Genomic DNA, 25402 nt, shown 5'->3' with positions numbered 1-25402 from the left:
TCATTAGGCATCTCAACTTTCAGATAGGGTATACTGTTTCTTTCATTGCTTCCTGTGTGAAACTTGAATTAAATGGGGTGGTATTTCCATTGCAAATGCTGTGTTATGTTTGTTTTTGGTTGGAGGAGGGTTAGAAAAGAATATTTGATATTTTAGAGTTTGATAGACTTAAAAATTTCTTAAAAGTCCTTTCTTTTCTTCCTTTCCTTCCCCTTCCCCTTTCCTTTTCCTTTCATCAGGGATTGAACCCAGGGGCACTTAACCACTGAGCCATATCCCCAGCCCTTTTTATTTTTTTATTTTGAGACGGGCTTTCACTAAGTTGCTTAGGGTTGTAAGTTGCTGATGCTAGCTTTGAACTTGCAATCCTCCTGCCTCAGCCTCCTGGGTGGCTGGAATTATAGGCATGTACCACCAGGTCCACCTCTTATCTTTTCTTCCTTTTTTTGGTAGTGCTGGAGGCTGAACCCAGAGGTGTTCTATCACTGAACCATACCTCAGCCCTTTTATTTTGAAACATAGTCTCACTAAGTTGCTCAGGCTGACCTCAAACTTGCAGTCCTGCTGCCTCAGCCTCAGCCCCTGGAGTCTGAAATTGTAGGCATGGGCCAGACGCCCAGCCTGGTTATTATTTTTTAGATTTTATTTTGAAAGTAAATGATGATGGTCCTCATGATCAAGTATAGTACTAATTTTTCAAAGACCCACCATAAGCCACAATATTGACCATAACCTTCAGTTTTTACTTGCAGAATTTCCTGGCCTTGTCTTCTTTATTTCCATTATCACAGTTCCTTTTTTACCATATATGTAGATAAATAATTCCTGTTTGTTGCTGTAACCTTTAGAGAGGAGTTTTTTTTTTTTTTTTTAATTGTCGCCAGATCTTTTTATTTATTTATTTATATGTGGTGCTGAGAATCTAACCCAGTGCCTCACACATGCCAGGCAAGTGCACTACTGCTGAGCCCCAGCCCCATAGAGAATAGATTTTTTTTTTTTAAGAGAGAGTGAGAGAGGAGAGAGAGAGAGAGAGAGAAAGAATTTTTTTTAATATTTTTTTAGTTCTCGGCGGACACAACATCTTTGTTGGTATGTGGTGCTGAGGATCGAACCCGGGCCGCACGCATGCCAGGCGAGCCTACCGCTTGAGCCACACCCCCAGCCTGAGAATAGATTTTTTTAATGTGTGTGGTATTGGAGATGGAATCCAGGGCTTTGCACATGCTAGGCAAATACTGTACCACTGAGCTATATCCCTACCCCTTTTTAAATTTTGAGATAGTATCTCACAGAGTTTCCTGAGCTGGCCTTGAACTTGAACTTGGAACCCTCCCACCTTGGTCTCCCAAGTGGCTGGGATTATAAGCATATTTCACTGTACCTAGCTTATTAGAAGTTATTTGTCTCTTTTTTTAAATTTATTTTTTAGTTGTAGTTGGACACAATACCTTTATTTCACTTATTTATTTTTATGTGGTGCTGAGGCTCCAGCTCAGGGCCTCGCACTGCTAGTCGAGTGCTCTACCACTGAGCCACAACCCCAGACCTATTTGTCTCTTCCTGCCTCACTCATCCTATTGGTGTTACTTCCATAAATTCTTTTTTTTTTTTTTTTTTTTTTTTGTACTAGGGATTTAACCTAGGGATGCTTTATCACTGTGCTATATCCCCAGCCCTTTTTACTTTTGAGATAGGGTCTCACTAAGTTGTTTACAGTCTTATTAAGTTGCTGAGGCTGGCCTTGAATTTGTGATCCCCCTGCTTCAGCACCCGAATTACTAGGATTACAGGTGTGTGCTATCAGGCCTGATTTTAAAAGGCATCTTATTTATTTATTTATTTATTTATTTATTTATTTATTTATTTATTTATTTATTTATTTTTAAAGAGAGAGAATTTTTACTATTTATTTTTTAGTTCTCGGCGGACACAACATCTTTGTTGGTATGTGGTTCTGAGGATCGAACCCGGGCCACACGCATGCCAGGCGAGCGCGCTACCGCTTGAGCCACATCCCCAGCCCAAAAGGCATTTTATTGTATATCTGTGCAGAGCATCTTTTCCCCTGAAAGAGGAACCATATTTTTTTTGGCTCTGCACTTCTGCATAAGGAGTTGGTCAATGTGTTTTAAATCCTACAATTTTAAATTATATTTAAAAATTATATATATATATATATATATAGTTTTAAAAATTATATATATATATATATATTTATATATATTTATATATATATATATATATATATATATATAGTTGTTGTTGTTTTTTGTTTTTTTGTACCTGGAATTGAGCCCAGGGCCTCTTAACCATTGAGCCACATTCCTTGCTTTTTTTTATTTTTTATTTTGAGACAGGGTCTTGCCAAGTTGCTGAGGCTGGCTTTGAATTTGTGATCCTTCTGCCTCAGTCTCCTGAACTGTTGGGATTACAGGTGTGTGCCACCATGTTTGGCTTAAGCTAATTTTTTTATTGTGAAAAATATTATATTCAGATTTTAAAAACATTCTGACTTAAGATTTGTTATTTTTAGGATTCAAGTTATCAAGAAGGAGCTTTTGAAGTACGTAAAATAGTTACAGTAAATGTAGTACATAAATGAGGATCACATTTAAATTGCCTGTCAAAAATTGAAGCTCATACACCATTTCAACAGTGTTAAGTTTATAGTTTGCTTAAAGGAGAATGGAATCTCCATTTATGTATAATTATAATATTTTGTGGGAGCTCAGTGCAATCAATATGATAGTCTTTCTCCTCTCCTGATCTCTATTCTATCAGCTGGGATGGATAGGTACAACATGTAATTTTCCAGTTAGCTTAAGAAATAAATAAATAAAAGATGAGACATTGGGTGGAAGAAAGATTATGGAGAAGTATGTCACCAACCTGATTTACTGCTTTGAGTAGAAACTGTCTAACTAGGTTTTCTGGTTGAACTAGGCATTGTCGACAGATTGCTAACCTACCATCTACTTATTAACTGTTTCTAATGGGAAGGATTAGAAATAATCCAAAATTCAGTCCCATTGAATGAATCTGACCAGAAAATAATGAATGAAATATTTTTGTTGTACTGTGCATGCTTTAATGTTTGCTATTATAGACCTTTTGATTATTCCTTTGGTTTGTGGATAGAAAGCAAAAGTATAAATGAAATATTATGACATTATTAAATGCCTAGTTTGGCTATCTTTAGAATTCATTCTGGCCTATAATTAGTTATAAAGTGTTACCAGATACAGACTCATAGGGTCTGCCTTATGACTAATCCTATAAACCATTGCAGTGGGATGTGCGAATGAGAATAATTATGTTGTTCACTAGTAGCATCTAATTCTTATTCACAATTTAGATATGACCTTTAATAGTATACGGTCATAGCTAATGAGACAATAAAACTGGCACTTTCTATTTAATTGCAAAAAGCACCCTTCTTATTGCTGTTACTTAAATATTGTCTGTCTTTTTCAGAATATGGACCCTGCCTTTGTGTAGTTGAGATAGTGTTCACCTACACGTGTCTATTTTTATAATAAGTTTTATATGTCCTAAAAAGACAATTGAAGGAAATGCCTTCTTTTTAAAAATACCTTCTCTGATGGATCTTTAATAAATTCTGTGATGAGAATCTAACCCAGTGTCTCACATATTAGGCAAGTGATTTACCACTGAGCTACAACCCCAGCCTGAGAAATGCCTTCTTACTGAATGGTGGGGGCATACATGTCTGCTCTCCCATTCTTCCCTACTCTTCCCTGAGAATACTTAGAGAATTCGTTTTGGAAGGCCAGTATTCTGATAGGCATATAAGAAAGAGAACAACAACAACAACACAAAACTGAAAGAAGATTTACTGGCATAAAATTTCCCAGAGCTGAACTGAAGGACATGTATCTTTAATTTTATTTATTTATTTATTATTATTTTTGTTATATTTGGTACCAGGAATTAAACCCAGGGATGCTTAGCCATTGAGCCACATCCCCAGCTCTTTTTTACATTTTATTTAGAAACAGAGTCTCCTTGAGTTGCTTAGGGCCTGGTTAAGTTGCTGAAGCTGGCTTTGATCTCATAATCCTCCTGCCTCAGCCTCCCAAGCTGCTGGGATCACAGGCGTGCACTACCATGCCCAGCTTATCTTAAAGGGTCAGCAATTATCAGTTCATGCAAACAAACAAAACAAAAACAAAACCAACCCAAAGGTACAATATCGTTAAATTTCAGAACACATAAAGAGGAATAAGGCTTCCAGAGGGGGATACACAGTTGACTATGAAGATTAAAGATATGAATGGTGCCAGTCTTCTTAATACCAACACTGGGAACCAGAAGACAATGAGGAAAGACATTCAAAATGTTTACAAAACATGATTTCCTCTCTAGAATTCTGCACTGAGCCATTCAGTTAAGTACAGGTAAATGAAGATTTTTAAAGACATAATGTAGTGAATAAAACAAAACCTTCCCATGCTCCCCTTCTCTGAAAGCTACTGGAAAAATACCCCACTAAAAGAGAAAACCAAGAAAGAAGTAGAAATGAGATTAGGAAACAGGAGATCCAGTATAAAAGAGAATTCCCAGGATAAGTTAATGGAAAATTCCGTGATCATAATTGTACATCAGGCTTAGATATTTAAGTCTAGATTGGAACATGATGGAGAGCTTTAGGAAGTAAGATTTGTTGTTGTTGTTGTTGTTGTTGTTTTGGTACTAAAGATTAAACCCAGGGTTGCTTAGCCACTGAGTCACATTCCCCAGCCCTTTTTATTTTTATTTGTTTTAATTTTGAGACGGGATCTCTCCAAGATGCTTAGGGCCTTGCTTAGTTTTTGAGGCTGATCTTGAATGAACTTGTGATCCTCCTGCCATAGCCTTCTGAGCCTCTGGGATTACAGGTGTGTGGCACCAGGCCCACAGGAAGGAAGTCTTTAAGAAAGAAATTAAAACAGAATTACCTGATATATTTGAATATATGAAGAGGAAAGTTAGACTTTGTAGCAGTTTGCAGATGAATAGGCAGTCAATACTTAAGATAACTAAGCAGGTGGGGAAATGGTGCAGTTATTAACTCTAATAATGGTTTAGCTGTTATATTATTATAATGGCTGAAAATAATATTGACAGTTGATTCTACCACAAATTATGATGATGAGGTGGGAAGAGAGATGTGACAGAGCTAAACATTTTGTTACCATGGGAAGTCAATAAATACCTAAAATGAAAAATTAAGAATAGATCATAATGAAAAATTCTAGAAGAAATAGCTAAAAAGTCAAAATGGTTGCTGCAGGGATTTGAAAATTGCGGGTGGGGCACTTAGCTGCTGTTTTTTCTTGTTAAAATGATTTGGATTTGAAAATTATGTGCTCAGGGCTGGGGATGTGGCTCAAGCGGTAGCGCCCTCGCCTGGCATGCGTGCGGCCTGGGTTCGATCCTCAGCACCACATACAAACAAAGATGTTGTGTCTGCCGAAAACTAAAAAAAAAAAAATATATATATATATATAAATTCTCTCTCTCTCTCTAAAATAAAATAAAATTATGTGCATATCTCTTTAAAAATTTTTTTTTAAAGAGAGAGTGAGAGAGAGAATTTTTAATATTTTATTTTATTTTTTTAGTTCTCGGCGGACACAACATCTTTGTTGGTATGTGGTGCTGAGGATTGAACCCGGGCCACACGCATGCCAGTCGAGCGCGCTACCGCTTGAGCCACATCCCCAGCCCCTCTTTAAAAATTTTAAGAAGATGCTACTCATGGAATGCTCTTCTGTACAGAATATATACACTTCTGGCATTTTTAATCTTCTACAATTCTAAGAACTATATCATTTGAGGAAGAAAGCTATGAAATTGCCAAGGAGATAATAATTTCTATAGTAGTAGTGGTTGATGTTACCTTTAGTTGTAAGTATTCATTTTGTTGTAGAACTAACAAATGGAAAGTTTTTTTTTTTTTTTTTTTAAGTTGCAGATTGGACACAATACCTTTATTTTTTTGTTTATTTTTATGTGGTCCCGGGGATTGAACTCATGCATGCTAGGCAAGTGCTCTACCACTGAGCCACAACTCCAGCCCTTGGAGATTTTTAAACATATGGCAGATTAAAAAATTTCAACATCTCAGATGTATTTATGTGCCTAGTTTTCCTCTGTTGTCAGCATTGTACATTGTGAATCGACTACTTCACGATTCTTGCAGCTTTTCGATTAAGTGGTGCTTTAGATGTTGCAGTGTTTTCTACTCCCTTTAGTTTTTTTTTTTTTTTTTTTTTTTTTTTAAACTTCGTGCTCCTGCAGTCCTTGAGAATACCACAGCCAGCTGTGGTGTTGCATGCCTATAATCCTAGCTACTTGGGAGAGTGAGGCAGGAGGATTGAAAGTTCAAGGCCAGCTTAGGCAATTTAGGGAGACTCTTATCTCAAAATTAAAGAAAGTAAAAAAGGGGAGAAGGGGAGTCTTGGGATGTTAGCTCAGTGGTAGAGTACTCCTGGGGGAGGGTAGGAGAATATGTAGCAGTTGGTACAATAATATCAATAGATACCACCTGATCTTTCTTTGCATGTGATTATACTGTTCAATGGTTGATATAAATCCATATACTTTATTTTTTTAAAAAATGAAAAATATTTAAAATCTTTTTTATACTTACTTTAACCACCTACTTTTTTTTTTTTTTTTTTTTTTTAACGGGATTGAACTCACATCCCCAGCCCTCTTTTGTATTTTATTTAGAGATAGGGTCTCACTGAGTTGCTTAGTGCTTTGCTTTTGCTGAGGCTGGTTTTGAACTTGCAATCCTCCTACCTAAACCTCCCCAGCCCCTGGGATTACTGGCATGCACCACCGCACCAGTTGTTAAATTTATCTTCTAGTAGATATTTTTCTGTTTCCTAATTAAAAGGCATGCAATTTGTTTAAACAGTATGTTAAAATGTGGAAGTACTTTTGATGTGGAATTTGTTGTGTGACATTCAGCAAGTTTTAAAATTTTTTTTAAAGTACACATGTATTTATCTACCATTCTATTTCATCTATCCATTCATTTCTTCCTTTATTTACATTACTTAGTATCTTCAGATTTTATGTTATTATAGATATGAGGATGGTTGAATATAATACAAAAGGAGATTTGTCAAATGGAATGTCTTTGAGTTGCCTCTCCACATTTCTATATAAAATTTCATTTCTTTTTTCTGCCTCCTCCTCCCCATCTCTGTGTGTCTCCAAAGTATCTCTCCAGGGTTCTCCAGGGTGGACATCTCTCTCTGTCTCATTTGATCTTTCTGTATTTGTTCATTTTCTAATCCCTGAAGCTGTTACTCAGAGACCTGTTGCCTTAGTTTCCAGGATCTTTACTCTTCCTTTTTACTTGCTTTCCCCTCTCTTTTTAAACATACTTAAGAGTCTGCTATCAAACTAGACAAAGTGCTTGGTAGATCTGGGACTAGGATGAGGTGAGTGAAGCACTAGGGTGCAGAATTTAAGGTGCTCACTTACCTGACTCCAGACCCAACCCAGCTTGATATGGCTCCTTTTTATGTCCCTACTTCATTTTATTTTATTTATTTTGGGGAGGGTCTTCAAACTGTATTTTTCCCACATTATTTTATTGGTGCATTGTAGTTAGTACAGAGTGGTGGGATTTGTTGTTATACATATTTGTAGATGCACACAATATGACTATAATTTGGCCAATATCACTCCCCAGCACTTTCCCACTTCTCCTCCTCCCACTGGTCCTTTTCCTCTGCTAATCTCCCTTTGATTTTCATGAGATCACCTCCCCCGACCCTTTTTCATTTTCCTCTTTAGCTTCATATGAGAGAACATATGACCCTTGACCTTCTGAGTTTGACTTTTTTCACTTAACATAATTATAAGTTCCATCCATTTTCTTGCAAATGACATTCTTCCTTGCTTCTTTATGACTGAATAAAACCGTACACACACACACACACACACACACACACACACACACACACTACATTTTCTTCATTCATCTGTTGATGACACCTAGGTTGGTTCCATAATTTGGCTATTGTGAATTGTGCTGCTATAAACATGGGTATGCATGTATCACTACAGTTTGCTGAGTTTAATTCTTAGGATAAATATTGAGGAGTGGTACAGCTGGGTCATATGGTGGTTCTATTCCTAGTCTTTTGAGGAAATTCCATAGTGATTTTCATTGTGATTGTAATAATTTATACTCCCACCAACAATAGAAAAGTGTTGTTTTTTTTTCTCCACATTCTGTTCAGCATTTATTATTATTTGTGTTCCTGATGACTGTCATTCAGACTGGTGGGATTTGAAATCTCAGTTTTAAAAAATTAATTAATTTTAATTAAGTGTATATGACAGCAGAGTGCATTTTGATTCATTGTACACAATTGCAACACAGTTTTTCATTTCTCTGGTTGTACACAATGTAGCATCACACCATATATGTAGTAATACATGTACCTAAGGTAATGATGTCCATCTTATTCCACCATCTTTCCTGCCCCCGAGCACGCTCCTAACCCTCCCCTTTGCCCAAAGTTCCTCTATTTTTTCCATGCCCCTATGTGGATCAGCAAGCACTTATCAGAGAGAACATTTGGCCTTTGTTTTTTGGGGATTGGCTTACTTCGCTTAGCATGATATTCTCCAACTCCATCCATTTACCTGCAAATGCCATTATTTTATTCTCTCTTAATTCGGAGTGATATTCCATTGTGTATATATACCACAGTTTCTTTATTCATTCATCTATTGAGGGTTGCTTCCACAGTTTAGCTATTGTGAATTGAGCTGCTATGAACATTGATGTGGCTACATTACTATGATTTGCATTTGTCTAATTACTAATGATGTTGAACATTTTTTTCATAATTTCTTTGTCATTTGTATTTTTTTCTTTTGAAAAGTATCTGTTAATTCATTTGCCCATTTAGTAATTGGTGTTTTTTTTTTTTTTTTTTAAGATTGAAAGTTGTTATGTTTTTCTTCTCACCTCCCCCACACCCCTGAAATGGGGATTGAACCCAGGGGCAGGGACTTCATCATTGATCTACATTCCCAGTTCATTTTATATTTTTTCCCCACATTTTTTATTGGTGGCATTATAGTGGTATATATTAGTAGAATTTGTTGTTACATATTTGTACATGCAATATGACATTATAATTTGGCCAATATCACTCCCAAGCATTTTCCTCTTCCCTCTTTCTCATTCCTTCCTACTTTATTTTAAATACCCTCAAAGCCAGTCCTTCATTATGTTTTTTAAACTTGGTACTGTCTGCTGAAACTACTCAAGTACAAACTATAACTTTTTTTTAAGTACTGAGGATTGAGCTCGGGGGTGCTTAACCATTGAGCCATATCCCCAACCTTTTTTACATTTTATTTAAAGACCGGGTCTTATGAGTTGCTTAGGGCCTCACTAAGTTGCTGAAGCTGGCTTTGAACTCCTCCTGCCTTAGCCTCTCAAGCTGCTGGGATTACAGGCATGTGTCACTGCTCCTGGCTACAAAGTTCCTTTTTGGGGAGGGGAGGTACTGGAGATTGAACTCGGGGCACTCAACCACTGAGTCATATACCCAGCCCAATTTGTGTTTTTTTAGAGACAGGGTCTCACTGAGTTATTTAGTCCCTCGCCATTGCTAAGGCTGGCTTTGAACTTGCAGTCCTCCTGTCTTTGCCTCTCGAGCCACTGGAATTACAGGCATGTATCACTGCACACCTGACTGGAGCTACAAAGTTCTTATTGATTAAATCCATTGCTCTATTTTTTTCCCCTTTCCCCTAAGCAGGTCAACAACTTTCTTTGGTCAATAACTTTCTTAGCTTTGGTCAACAACTTTCTTAGCTTTACTATTTCCCATGTAAAAAACGGGGACTATACCTGCCTCATAATTGTGATGATTGATGTTAAAAAAAAAAATTAGAAGTCATGGCTTGTTAAGTACATTCTGTGTACTAGGTATTATTTTAGCTGTTGCTTTTGCTTGCTTTGCCTTTCAGAGGCGGTCAAAAAATATAACTAAGAGCAGTTAGGTTTATTGTTGTATCACTAACTTTTTCTTTGGACCTAGCAGCAGGAGATTTTAACTTATGTAACTTGTCAATGTGTTTTTCCATAAAAATAGAACAATTATAAGTCTGTGCTTTATTTTTACCTATTTATTTTAAGACTGTGTCTCAAATTGTTGCCCAGGCTGTCTTGAACTTCTAGGCTCAAATGATTCTTCTGTGTTGGCCTCCCAGTTAGCTGGGATTACAGGCATATGCCACCTCTCTGGCTCTCTGTGCTGTGTTTAAATACTTTTACTGTCGTGTGAAGAGTTCATGGTAGGGGCTGGGGATGTGGCTCAAGCGGTAGCGTGCTCACCTGGCATGCGTGTGGTGCTGGGTTCAATCCTCAGCACCATACACAAATAAAAGATGTTGTGTCCGCTGAAAACGAAAAAAAAAAATACTTTAAAAAGAAAGAGTTCATGGTAATCACTGTATTGCTGATTTTATTTTTTACTTAGGAAAAATGGAGTTAACTTGAAATGGAAAGATCTCCTTAAATTTTGTACTTCTTTTCCCCTATAAAATGAAGTATATATGTCCAATGCCAATTTAAACTTATTTTTAACCTTAAACCCTTGAAATTTCATGTTGTTTCTTTTAAAAACAGAGCACACTTACTAGTAGTGCATTTCAGTTTGAATTCCCTATGCCCCCCACCTGGTTCTATCCTGCAGATTGGTTTACTTTACTTTTTGAGACAGGGTCTTACTAAGTTGCTTAGGGCCTTGCTGATTTGCTGAGGGTAGAACTTGGCGATTCTCCTGCCTCAGGCTTAGTTGCTGGGATTAAAGGTGTGTGCAGTCACACTCTGAATTCCTTATTCCCTTGAAAATAAATAATAAAATTCTTAAGCCTATTTTGTGCTGTTTGGGACATTTTGTTGAGCAGAGAGAAAATGGTATCTTGCTGACATTATAGTTAGCGATTTTATAACCTTTGATAATATGGGATTTGGGGTAGAATTTATTAAAATTTTTATTTTTAGTTTTAGTTTTTGATAGAACTTTATATTTTTTATTTATATATGGTGCTGAGAATCAAACCCAGTGTCTCACACATGCTAGGTAAATGTGCTACCGCTGAGCCCCAGACCCTAGAATTTATTTTCAAAGTTTTGTTATGTCTTTTTGTATGCCTCTATAGAGCACATGTGTTTAGGTATTCATTTGGATAACTTTTCACTATAGCTTCACCTCCATCCATTTCATCTGATATACCATTCTTGTTTATTCATTTCCTCTCTAGACATTTTTAAGTTTCTACTATTGTCAGGCCTTAGTCCTGGATGCTAAGGATAACATCATCATGTGCCTTAGAGAACTTTAGCCTAGTAATAGAATCACTTATATAAGCAGAAAATAAGTGCTAAAACAAAGACATGAAAAATATCCAGTAAAAATAGTTTAAAAACTGAACTATTGGAAAACGGAATCCACTGTTTTCATGTATGTTGTGGCATGTAGATCAAATTTTTGGACTTTCAACCTGGCCTTCCAAGTGGAGTAAAAGTAATATACGTCTAGCTCTGTTCTTTTCCTAATGGTTTAGTGAAAAGAGCCTGAATTTTTAGAAACCCATATATTTGGGTTTGACTTTCATCTGCTACTTAGGTTATGTGGCCATACTAAGTTATTCAAACTTTCTGAACTGGTCTTCTCGTATGTAAAGCAGAAAAGATGACACCTGTGGAGTTGTAAAAAGAAAAAAAAATGGCAGCCCATATGAAAATATCAAATTTAGGATCTGGTATATAAGGGACCAAAAAAGGTATAGTTTAAGTCTTATACATTCCAGAGTTACTACAGAATGTAATACTTGATAATGTTACTGATATTCTTCCTACATCTAGTGTTTGAGGTGGACTGTTTGTTTCAAATATACTTATAATTTTCCCCCCACAAAACCAGAAATGTTCTTGAAGGCACGTTATCACCTTTGCTATCTATATAGCGCACTCTCCTGGAGACTCAGCGTTTGATGAATACCTGACAATTTCATCATTAACAGTGGATGTGTACCTGGTGTATACTTTATCTTACATCTTTCTTAATCCTGGGGGGAAGTCAATGAATCTGTGAACATTAATTTTAAATTTATTTGGTTATTTAAGTGATTAACTTTTAAGTTTAAAATCATTAGAATTGTCAATGATTTGTCCTTTAAGCAAATCATAAGGAAGGGAGGGGTTATAGTAATATATTGTTAATATTATAGATTATTTTATTGGATACTAACATTTTACATTTTATTTTTTCTCTAAGCAAATGGTTATGAGCCTTAGAGTTTCTGAACTACAAGTACTGTTGGGCTACGCTGGGAGAAACAAGCACGGACGCAAACACGAACTTCTCACAAAAGCCCTGCATTTGCTAAAGGCTGGCTGTAGTCCTGCTGTACAAATGAAAATTAAAGAACTCTATAGGCGACGGTTCCCCCAGAAAATCATGACGCCTGCGGACTTGTCCATCCCTAATGTACATTCAAGTCCTATGCCAGCAACTTTGTCTCCATCCACCATTCCACAGCTCACTTATGATGGTCACCCTGCATCATCACCGTTACTCCCTGTTTCTCTCCTGGGACCTAAACATGAACTGGAACTCCCACATCTTACATCAGCTCTTCATCCAGTCCATCCAGATATAAAACTTCAAAAACTACCATTTTATGACTTATTGGATGAACTGATAAAACCCACCAGTCTAGGTAAGATTATCATAAAAGAGTATTTGGTTTCTTTTGCAGGATAAATTTTTCATTTGAGACTTTTAATTAGACTGTTTATTATTCATAATGAAAAATTTTTTTGATATTGGGAATTAAACCTGGGGTGGTGTAGTACTGAGATATATCCCTATCCCTTTTTAGTTTTTGAGACAAGGTCTTGCTAAATTGTGTAGGCTGGCCTTGAATTTGTGGTCCTGCCTCAGCCTCCGGAGTTGCTGGGATATAGGCTTATGCCACCACATCCAGCAAGAATATGGACTTCAGAGTAATATTTGATGTTGTTGGTTAATATTTTATAATAACCCTTATAAATTAAAAAAAATTAAAGCCAAATAAATCACTACCGGTCTCTGAATCCAGTTCTTAATTTTCAGTGAAGACTAACTAATTTTGATTACTTGAATGTGTGAATGATTTTAAGTATCATAAAAGGAGACTTGATCTTTGATGTATAGCATTTAAATTCAGCTGATTTTTTTTCCAAATGGATATGTGTGCTTTATAGGCACACACATGATCATGATTATATAATATGAATACTTGAAATTTTATTTACTGTGTTCTCACACTGTTTTATTAGTTTGTCTAACATGTAGAATTAAATGTATTAATCAGCTTGTAATTTTAAGTGCTATAATGTCACTTAATGTAGAATAAAACTGACCCCTGTGACCTTTAACATCCTTGGTGTAACATTTAAAATATTAGACTTTGGGCTGGGGATGTGGCTCAAGCAGTAGCGCGCTTGCCTGGCATGTGTGCGGCCCGGGTTCGATCCTCAGCACCACATACAAACGAAGATGTTGTGTCCGCTGATAACTAAAAAATAAATATATAAAAATAAAATAAAATATTAGACTTCTAGGGGCTGGGGCTGTAGCTCAGTGGTAAAATGCTTGCCTTGTATGTGTGAGGCACTGGGTTCGATCCTCAGCACCACATAAAAATAAAGATACTGTATGTTCATCTACAACTAAATAAATATTTAAAAAATATTAGACTCTAGATGCTGGTACATTATAAATCAGTGGTGGGCAAAACTATGGCTGGCAAGTTTATTATCCTAGCATGTGTGTGTTTGGCCAAGAATTTTTTAACAATATTTGTAGAGTTGTAAAAACAAAACAGAATCAAAGAATATGTAACAGAGACCATGTGTGCCTGCAAAGTCTAAAATATTTACTATCTGGGTGCTTAACCATTGGGCCCCATCTCTGGCCCTTTTATATATTTTATTTAGAGACAAGGTCTTGCTAAATTGTTTAAGGCCTCACTAAGTTGCTGAAGCTGGCTTTGAACTTACAGTTCTCTTGCCTTGGCCTCCTGAGCCAACTCTCTGGCTCTTAATAGAAAAAGTTTGTTGATGCCTGTCATAAATCATTAAGCATTTCAGTTTTGGGAATTGGTGAGTGTTGAATATTTTTTAAGAACATTTACTGAAATCCATCTTTGAACTGGGAAGTGGTGGTTTTTACTTATATTTCGTAGAATTTACTGGAATCAAGATGTCAGGAGTAATTTTCAAATAACATGAATTTTATTCATATTTTATTTAACTGGCCATAACAAAAGAGAATATTTGTTGAGAACCTACCTAATGCTTATAAAACTTACATAAGCTCATTGTGAAAAATAAAAATTATCTCCAGGCACAGTGGCATGCCTGTTATCCCAGATACTCAGGAGGCTGAGGTAGGAAAATTATAAGTTCAAGGCCAGGCTCAACCACTTAGTAAGAGACCTGTCTCAAAATAAAAAATATAAAGGGCTGCTGATATAACTTAGTGGTAGTGCATCCCTGGTTTCAATCCCCAGTGTACCCCCAGTTGCTAAATCCCCTTCCTTGTTAGCAATTTAGTGTGTATACCCATACAAATAAAAGCAATTTTTTTCTTCTTGTTTGCCCTCCCTGCTTTTCCTTTCTTCCTGATTGAATCCAAGGATAATTTACTACTGACCTATATTGCCAGTCCTTTTTTCATTTTTTATGTTGAGACAGGGTCACACTCAGTTGCTAAGGGTCTCACTATATTGCTGAAGCTGACCTTAAATTTGTAATTCTTCTGCCTCATGTTCCCAACTTGCTGGGATTACACGCATGTGCCACTGTGCCTGGCTGGTAACAGAAGGAATCATGTACCTAGTATTGTGTGATTTGCCTTGTATTTTTTCCCCTCATTAGTATAAATATCTTTTCTTGTCTGATCTCTTATTTTAAATTAAAGCCATACCTACATCTATATAAAGTCTGTATTGTGTGTATATATGTATATGTGTGTGTGTGTGTGTGTGTGTGTGTGTACATATATATATATATATATATATATATATATATATATAGTCTAGCTCATTTCTTATTAAAGACTGTATACTATTCCATTATTTAATTGTTATTAATGACAAAATTTTCTAGTTTTTCACTATTAAAAACATGCTACAATTAATGTCATCTGAATTTGGAAAAGAAAACATATTGGTGGCTTTTATTTTATTTGATTCCCAGCTTCCAAATTTTCAAGTGTCAGTGTGATTAGATAATGTTTAATACATATATGAATTTTGTTATGGAGAGTATAAATGCAAACTGGATACACATGATTACGCTGAGTAATATTTAATTTTTTTGGAATTGGTACTGGAAATTGAACCCAAGGCTTTGAACATGCTAGGCAAGCACTGTATCCCTGGGTTATACCCCCAGCTTGAAAATTTTTTAATTAAAGTTATTTTAGTCTTTATAATTCTGAGACAGGATCTTACTAAGTTGCTCAGGATGACCTCTCAAATTTGTGAATATCCTGCCTCAGCCTTGCAAGTAAGCTGGGATTATAAGTGTGTATCACTGTTATTGACTTTCTTAGGAATTTTTAAAAATGCATAATATTGATAGGTAAACATCTGATTTTTTTCCCCCCTAAGGAGATCTTACATACATTATGTTATTCAGGATGGAGGTGTAGTTTGGTGGTAAAGTGCATGCTTAGCATATGCAGGGTTCTGGGTTTGATCCTCCGAATGCAACCCCTCCTCCCCCCCCCCCAAAAAAAAAAAAGAAAGAAAGAAGTTATGTGTTAAAATTACAAACAGTGTATGATGCCTTTCTATATTATTTTCCCTTATTAACTCTTTAAAGGATGGACAGTAAATTTTAAATGATTTTTCCATCTTTATTCTTTATCTGTAAACTTCATAAGAACACTTAAATGGGTTTTTTTGGTTGATGATTTAAGAAACAACATCATAAAATTTTGTCCATTCCTCATGAACACCAGTGTATAAGTCTTCACATTTTTAAAATATGCTAGGTTGAAGTATTAAGATATTTCCCATGAAATTTATTTAATTAGATTTTTCTTGTAAAGTCAGTCCTCATTATTTGTAGATTCTGAATTATAAATTTGCCTGCTTGATGAAATTAATTTGTGAGTCAAAAATTAATAATTAAATAGATCACTTTCATTCATGGACGTTTGCAGAATGGTGAAAAATTTGAGTTGCCTGATGAGTAAGGTGGCACTCTGCCTTCTTAGATTTAATCCTTGTACTATAAACAACTGTCCTCTTTGTGTTCTATCTAGTGCTACTTTGGGGAGGGGGGGCAATTTGTGCTTTTTTTTCTTTTTTGGTGATTTTGCTGTTTACAGTGGCCCCTAAGTGTGGTGGTGAATGTTATCTAGCATTCTGAGCGCAAGACGGCTATGACGTATCTTATACAGAATATACAGGTAACATTTGCTCAGGCATGAGTTAATGGTAATTTGATAATGAATTCAATGTTAATGAATAATAGTATTTATTAAATAAAGTGTCTAAACTGAAACATACATTAAACAAAGTTATGTATTCATCCTTAAGTGAAAACTGTTATGACCAGAGGCTCACAGGAACCTAATCCTGTGTTTCCCCTAGGAACAGTGTTCAGTATTCACTAATTTAATACTTGGATGACTTTTTATAAAACACAGTTGCTGCATATAACAATGATTCAGTACAGGTAAAGTACAATTTGATTTGAAAACCAATTTTCATGAATAACTCCATTGTTTGGATATATATTCACACAAAAATTACAAAATAGGTGACATAGAATTGCTTGGTGATATGTAAATAAAGTTAGTTTCTCCTTATCATAAAACTAAAATAAAAGCAAACTTTTTTTAAAATAAGTTTTTAAAATTTTATTTATTTATTTTTATGTGGTGCTGAGGATCAAACCCAGTGCCTCATGCATGCGAGGCAAGTGCTCTACCACTGAGCTACAACCCCAGCCTCAAAAGCAAACATTTTGATTACACATAGAAAGATTTCACTAAAAAATAATTTGTGGAACTTTATTGACTCAGTGAATCTTTGTTGCAGGGGAATGCTTGGTAAATCTGAAAAATAACTATTGAAAAAAGATTCTGAGTAATCTGAAGAATTTAGAATGATTATATTTAAAGTTCTGTTTTTATAGATCCTTCGTATTATTAAAAAGATTTCTGAGCTGAGCATAGTGGTGCAGAGTGTAATCCCAGCTACTCTGGAAGCTGAGGCAGGGTAATCACACATTTGAGACTAGTCTGGACAACATAGTGGGACCCTGTCTCAAAGTAAATAGAATTGTAGCTCAGTGATAGAGTACCCCTGGCTTATTCCCAGTGATGGGGTTGGGGTGCGGGGGAGAAATCTTACTTTGGTCTATAGCTGGTTTGCTGATCACAACTAGTTCTTGAGTCCAGAACGTGAATGGGTAAATTTAATTTCTCATCTTTTTCTTCCGTTGTTGGCTATAGCACTAGATTTAAACACATTTTAAGGTGTTCACATGTAAATTGAATGTTTTATGTATGGTTTGTGTTTTGAACTAAACCTGAAACAAAAGTTCTGATAACCCCCATTTGAATAATTTTTAATGCTTTATTGGAATCATTTTGTTGTTATTTCTTCTGTCTCTGTCTCCCCAAACTAGGGATTGATCCCAGGACCTTCACATCTACTAAGCATACAGTACCAGTGAGCTGTAAACCTCCAGCATTATTTTTTGTTTAAAACTGAATAATTTTAACATCTTTAGTTTGTAAACATGTGAAAGTATTGTTCGAATTGTTCATAGTTAACTAGAATTGAAAAGTGAAATAAAGGTAAATTAAATGATTGCTTTATTATATACTTTTGCTTATCAGTATCAAAAACTTAAGAATATTCTGAGGCCTAATTCCAGCGCCTTTTTAAAAACTCCTTTTCCATTAAATCTTTTAAGATTTCCTCCCTTTAATCTGTCTATTCTTTCCCTACCCACAATTAGCTTTTATTTCTTACCTGTTCTCTTATCTTTTTTTTTTTTTTATTTTTTAGTTTTCGGCAGACACAACATCTTTGTTTGTATGTGGTGCTGAGAATCGAACCCAGGCCCCACGCATGCCAGGCGAGCGCGCTACCGCTTGAGCCACATCCCCAGCCCTGTTCTCTTATCTTTTATTAGGTGTTTTTGTTGTTCCTCAAAATAAGGCTCTTCAGTATTTATCTGCATATTTCCCTAACTAGATAGGAACATGTTATGTGGCAGTGGCTCACTAAACATTCATTAGCTCTACAAATCATTTTACTATAACAAGTGAGAAATCTTCTATTTCAGTTAATTCAGTGTCATTTTAGCCATTTTGCCATATAAACACAGCTAAGGTATACCATACTTTCCCATCATAAACAATGATAGTAATAAGGATTGGAAATAGGGAAAAAGGATATCCTTCCTCCTATTGCCACACCCTCACTTTAATCTTTGTGCTTAATTGATGCCTTTGAAATTTAATGTATTTAAAATTTTCACCTGATTACAAAAATAATCATGTTTAATGTAGAACCCATATAAATTACTTGCTTACTTTGGATGAAAACTTTGTAAATATATCTTGCATGTTCCAATTAGTTGTCAGTGTCTGTGTATTTCTGCTTTTGTTTTGCTGGAGAGAACCTCAAGTACTAGCTGACTTAATAAAAGCCAAGACACACATATTATTAATCCATATAAATAATGGGACACTAAAATTGTTAAATCTTCATAGTATATTGAATACCATGTGTTAGAGGGTACCTTGTTTGAAATGTTTTCTTTGCATTGCATGCCGCTGTTGGTGTTGATGAGCTATGGAATTTATATAATTATGAAAGCCAAAAGGAAAACTTTGATTTAAAAGTACCTTATTATATCCATTCAGAGACAAGATGATTACTTGATGTTTTTCCTCAATTCTTTAATATTGTTGTTACATACCTAGATATAATTCTCAGTAGTTTATAATATTATTGTTTAAATTGGTCCATGATAGAGCATAGCAAAGACAAAATATTTTTCATGGTTACTGGGAGAATAAGTTTGTAGTATTTGATTTAGACTTGAATAAACAAATTAATGATTACTTAGTTTTGTATTTGTTACTAATTTAGCTATTTATGTCTTTCTTGGCTCAGGTAAATTTTCATGTAGAAAATACATTTTTAACACAGTTTTAAGTTTTTTAGTAGTTCAAATTATTTCAGAGACTAAGATGTAGAGGACAGCTTCACATTCATTTGGAGCAGTCATAAAAGTTTGGCTCGTATTTGCTTTACATCAAATTTAAAACAATGTTTCTCAAAGGATGTCTTCTCTTTTGGTGTTTAAAAGATTTTGAACTATTAATCATGTGTTTTTATGGATTAGACATTTCTTGTTGATTGGTATGGGACAAAATTGTTGACTTTGAGTGTTATTTCCACTGTTCTAATTCAGCATTCTTATAGATGGTTACGGACATTATATCTACTTGCTCTAGGATCTATATGATTCTGTCTCCTCAAAACTCAAATGTTTGAGACTAATCCCCAATGCAGTAGTATTCAGAGATGGGACTCTTAGGAGGTGATTCATGAGGCAGAGCCCTCATGAATTTAATTAATACTCTTGAGGCCCATTGGAGGGTTTTTGCCTCTTCCATGTGAAGACATGATGAGAAGGTGCTATGTATGAGAAATAGGCCTTTACCAGACACCAGATCTGGTGTTGTCATGATCTTGGTCTTCCCACCCTCCAGAGCTATGAGCCATAAACTTCTCGTTTATAAATTATCGAATCTGAGGTGTTTTGTTATAGCAGTCTAACTGAACATCTTTTTTTACGGTGGTATTGGGGATTGAACCCAGGACCTTGTGCATGTGAGGCAAGCACTCTACCAACTGAGCTATATACCCAGTCCTTGTTATAGCAGTCTAAATGGACTGAGGCATCCCTGTTAGCCAATCCAACTAGTACCAGTAGTTAATTGTTTTTACTTTTTGGTATCTGGGATTGAACCCAGGGGCACTTAACCATTAAGCCACATCTCTAGCCCCCCCCCCCTTTTTTTGTATTTTATTTAGGTACAGGGTCTTGCTAGGTTGATTAGGGCCTCACTAAGTTGCTAAGGGTGGGCTTGAAATCTTCCTAGCTTAGCCTCCCTTGCTACTGGGATTACAGGTATATACCACTGCACCCAGCTCTCAGTAATTAATTGATAAAGATGATGAATAGTAAAAATGGTACATAATAAACAGTTATCTCATGCTTTACTGACTGAGCTAGCAGAGCACTTTAAACATTTTACTTTAATGTATAACCACTTGCCAATCTTTTGATGTAGGCCAAGGCCTTAACTTTGAGACTTATGATTTCCCAGTTTGAGATTCCTCATGGGTAGGAAGAGAATTTAAAGACTTTTGTAAAGTAGTTTGAATGCAGAATCTGTTAAAATTGTGGGAAAGTGGTTTTTTTGGGGGTGGGGTGGGGAGGGAGGTGGTGCCAGGGATTGAACTCAGGGACACTTGACCACTGAGCCACATCCTCAGCCCTATTTTTTGTATTTTATTTATTTATTTTTTGTATTTTATTTAGGGTCTGATTGAGTTGCATAGTGTTTTGTTTTTGCTGAGGCAGGCTTTGATCTCAAGATCTCTTGCTTCAGCCGCCAGAACCGCTGGGATTACAGGTGTGTTCCACTGCGCCCAGCAGAAAATGTTTTATAGTTACCTTACCTAGTTCCATAGTTTTTTTTTTTTTTAATCAAATTGTCTTTATTAGGTTTTTGCAAAACATTCAACTTCCTTTTCATAAAATAGTAAATCTTTCTTTTTCACTTCTATTTCATTGGTTTCTGTAATGTTTAGTTAACTTTTGTAATTAGGATTCCAAGTGAAACTAGCATAAACAGGTCTGAAAATAAATACCTTTGCTTCTTGATGAGCACACAGTGGTATGAGCAGAAGTGTACAGAAGCTTTGGATAGGTGTCTTGGGCCACAAGTCAGCTTACTAGGAAATCAGTCATGATATTTTAAAGAGGAATGGAGAGCATAAGTTAATATTTGGAATGTAAGTTAAGAGAGCATCTACTGAATTTCTTTTTACATCATCCTTAGTTAATTCTGAAATCAGTGAAATTAGAAATTTGTTGTTTCTTACTGGAGAATAGTGATTTCTTTTGTAGGTAGCAACATGGATCATTATTATGGTTGAGGGTTTCTTAGAAATCTATTTATTTCCCTTTTACCTCTTTAAAGAGGTAATTATGGGGGTGGATTGAGTGAACTAGGGAAGTAAGCATATTTTTTACCAAAGAGTTTATATTTTTTTCCTTTACTATTATTATTATATTTTGATACTTATTTTCTGGCTTTTTACCAAAAATTGCCATTAAAGAGCTAGAAATCTCTGGCTCAGTAGACTGAGGTAGGTGGATGACAAGTTCAAAGCCAAGCTCAGCAATTTATTGAGACCCTGTCTCAAAATAAAACATCAAAAAAGGGCTGGGGATGTGGTTCAGTGGTTAAACACCCCTGGGTTCAGTCCCTCGTATCCATCCCTATCCCCTGGGCAGGGGGGGCGGGGAATTATATGTGAAGATGACCTCCTTTTTCAGTTCTTCTAAAATTCTAAAAGAGGCCTTATATTGTTTGGAAACTATTCGGATGCTACAGACTGAAGAATCTGAAATATTGGGAAACACCCCCACCCTGCCCCGCTGAACAGGGAATTGACTGAAGCACATCTCAACACTTTTTAGTTTTTATTTTGAGACAGGGTCTTCCTAAGTTGTTTAGGGCCTTGCCAAATTGCTGAGGCTGATTTGCAATCCTCCAGCCTTAGCCTTTTGAGTCCGGGATTACAGGCGCATGCTACTACCACAACCAGCTTGGGAAAAGTTTTAATTGAACACATGGAAATCATTTTTCAGTTTGTATTTAAAAAGCCAATATTGTGTTTTATCCTTCTGCTTTTTAGGGTTTGGAAGGTGATTTCTATTTACATTTTATTGTTTATGAAATAGTTTTTTTCTTTTAACACCGAGAATACCTTTTGAAGTTTATATATGTTTTGAAGTTTCCTGAGCTCTGTTGAAAATAGTTCTCAGTTTATGTGGGACAGTGTACTGATACTTCTAGATGATAGCAGCAATCTAGGTGTATTGAATTTCTAATTTCAGTATTTTTAGAAAGCTAGATTATAGCCTTTTTCTTTTTATTTATTATTTTTTTCTAGTAAGTGAGCCTTTTTCTTTTTAAATTAGACTATTTCTATATAGACATTTATAACAATTTTGGGGAAGATGTATAAATAATAAATTTCAATTAAAATATGTGTGTATACGTACATGTATATATATACACACACAGGTTGGGTTTTGCCTTTGGAAAAAAAGCTAGCAGATGCTTCAGCGCTCCTAAATAGTTAAAATGATCATCTTGTTTTGTGCAGTGCGGTTAAGGTTTCTTCTATGTCTTAATAACATTGGTTACTGGTGTTTTCTATCAAGGGCTCTTCTGGCATTGGATTATATTTCACAGTATTCACTCTCTCTCTCTCTCTCTTTTTTTTTTTAAATAATTGAGTTTCTTTCTTCCGCATGCCTAATAGCCAGTGTCTAGAGATGAGATGATATAAATTCAAGCATGCAGGCTCTGATAAGTATTGGAAAGGTCGTTCAAAGGTTTTATGATTCACTCTATTCTACTTTTGGAAAAGTTGCCTTCTAACAATTCAGCACAAGCTGTGTTCTTCTTTACTTGAATTTTGGAAAATCAAAAGTGCTGATTTTTCTGTAGGCGGGTTTCTTCTCTAGAAAGTTTTATTCCTAACTTGGCAGCACTGGTTTCTGACCTTCAAAACAAAATCTTAAGATTTAATTTCTAAAGCTTATATTCCTTTGTAGATAATCATTCTTTATCTGGAGATTTTAATATAATATTTTTATTAGTGTTTATATGGCTGTCCAGAACCCTAAAAGCTCTAAGGCATCCTGTGTGTTTTTGATCTATGGATAACTGTATACTTGCATGTCAATCTTAGAAACTAAGAATGAGAATCTTTTTGGTTGACAGTAAGAATTAGTAAAAGAACTTCTCTATATAATGACAAATATGAAATAAATTTAAATTGAGATATTGATGAATCAAACATTTAGAATCCTAAAGTGATTTAAATTTAACAAATTTAACATTCTACTTACTAGAGTAGAATGTAAAGATTAAATATCTAGAATATAGTGTTTGAAATGCAGTATTACAGAATTTGTCAAAGGGTTCTGCAGACTCCTTTGGCCCAGTGTCCTGAGCACAGATTGGGTTGTTGGAAGAGTTGCAGAGGGGGCTGGGGATGTGGCTCAAGCTGTAGCACGCTTGTCTGGCATGCGTGCGACACTGGGTTCGATCCTCAGCATCACATAAAAATAAAGATGTTGTGTCCGCCGAAAACTAAAAAATAAATATTAAAAAATTCTTTCTCTCTCTCTCTTAAAAAAAATAAACAAACAAAAAAAGAATTGCAGAGCAGGCAAAGGAGGATTTTGTTGTGGTAATCACAGTTCAGATAGGATGGTACAATAAAAGGGAGAGCCTAATTTTGGTAATATGTTTCCTTTATGTTGTGTATGTGTGCGCGCGAGTGCACGCACGCTCACCACATCCCTAGTCCTTTTTATTATTATTATTTTTTTATTTTGAGACAGGTCTCATTAAATTCCTTGGCTTTGAACTTTCTATCCTGTCTCAGTCTCCTAAGCTGTTGGGATTATAGGCACATGACACTATGCCTGGTCCCTTCGTGTCTTTTTCAAAGGCATTTTATTTATAAATTCTGAGTGATTGGAGGGTAATTTTAAGCCATTCCCTTTCTTCAGCCAGACTTTCAGTTTTCATAGTGCTTGCATGTGACCCTGTCGTTTGGGCAGAGATTAGTCATTTCTAATTATTCAGTATTAGTCCTAGCTAACTTATTTATTTACTTATGGTACCAGGGATTGAACCAGGAGCACTTAACCCACTGAGGCCCATCTCCAGTCCTTTTTTATATTATATTTAGAAACAGGGTCTCACTGAATTGCTTAATGCCTCACTTAAATTGCTGAGGCTGGCTTTGAACTTGCAGTCCTCCTACCTTAGACTCCCAAGCTGTTGGGATTACAGGCATGTGCCACCAAGTCCTGCTGGCTAAATTTGTTAAAACTGGAATGTAAATAAGCTTTAGATGTGCCAAACAAACTGGATATGTCGAATGCAGTATTAGAATTTAACCACTTTAGGCTTTTAAAAAAAGCTGAATTGAGAAAACAAAACACATTTATTATCCCTATGCATCCTTTCAGGATAGTCTGCAATTTACAGAATTCTATTTTAATGTTTATTTCATAGATGTATGTATTTCCAAGAAAGAAAAAAGATGTATGTATTTCAAAGATATATAAATACAATTTTTTTTTCCTCAGTACTGGGTATTGAATCTAGGGACTCCTTATCCACTTGACTGCTGAGTAACATCTGTATAACTTTTTAAATTTTATTTTGAGACAAGGTCTTGAAAAGTTGCCCAGGTTGGCCCCAAACTTGTGATCTCCCTACATTAGCCTCCTAAGTAGTTGGAACTACATACTGTGCCTCTGTACCCTGCTTCAATTAATCTTTTTTTTTTTTTTTTGAACTGGGGATTGAACCCAGTGGTGCTCTACCATTGAGTTTTATCTCCAGCCTTTTTTATTTTTTGAGACAGGGCCTCACTAAGTTGCTGAAGTTTTGAATTTATAATCCTCCTCCTTCAGCCTCCTGAGTCAGACTTACAGACTTGCCCACACCATCAGGTCTTTAAATACTGTATGTGAGTTGGAGAAACAGAATTCAGTCCTAAAAATTATTGGGCACTTAATTCTGCCAAGGACTAAGCTGGGAGCTTTATTCTCATTTAAGCCTCAGAATAACTTATTTTGTGAGTTTTGTGAAAGAAATAACTGAGACCCAAAGAAAGCTTAAGTGAGGGGTCACAGTTCAAATGCATATTTGTTTAATTTCAAAGCTAGTGTATATCCTAATATAAACCTTAAGTATTAAAAGTAAATAAAAATATTTAAAAATTGTTCTTTAGAATAATTAGTAATTTTGTAACATCCTTACTCTTATTTAGAAAAATCCCCCTGAATTTTTTTTTTTTTTTTTTTTTTTTTTTATAGAAGTCACTGAGAAGCTGGATGTAGTGGTGCACAACTGTAATCCCCACAACTAGGGAGTCTAAAGCAGAAGGATTGGGATTGCAAGTTTGAGACCAGCCTTGTCAATTTAGC

General features: G+C 35.6%; 1 protein-coding gene across 2 annotated transcripts in view; it reads left to right on the top strand.

The window, feature by feature from the left end:
• Nucleotides 1-25402, top strand: part of PIAS1 (protein inhibitor of activated STAT 1) — a 133007-nt gene that overhangs the window by 22232 nt on the left and 85373 nt on the right. For both annotated transcript variants that reach the window (XM_081290333.1, XM_081290334.1), the window contains one exon: nt 12336-12780. In XM_081290333.1, the coding sequence (XP_081146459.1) occupies nt 12336-12780 (445 nt within the window). The remainder of the gene's footprint in view (nt 1-12335; nt 12781-25402) is intronic.

Source organism: Spermophilus citellus (assembly GCF_964194105.1).
Source record: "Spermophilus citellus genome assembly, chromosome: 4".
NCBI classification, from domain to species: Eukaryota; Metazoa; Chordata; class Mammalia; order Rodentia; family Sciuridae; genus Spermophilus; species Spermophilus citellus.
Note: the sequence above shows the minus strand (reverse complement) of the source record. Positions and strands in the feature narration are given on the sequence as shown.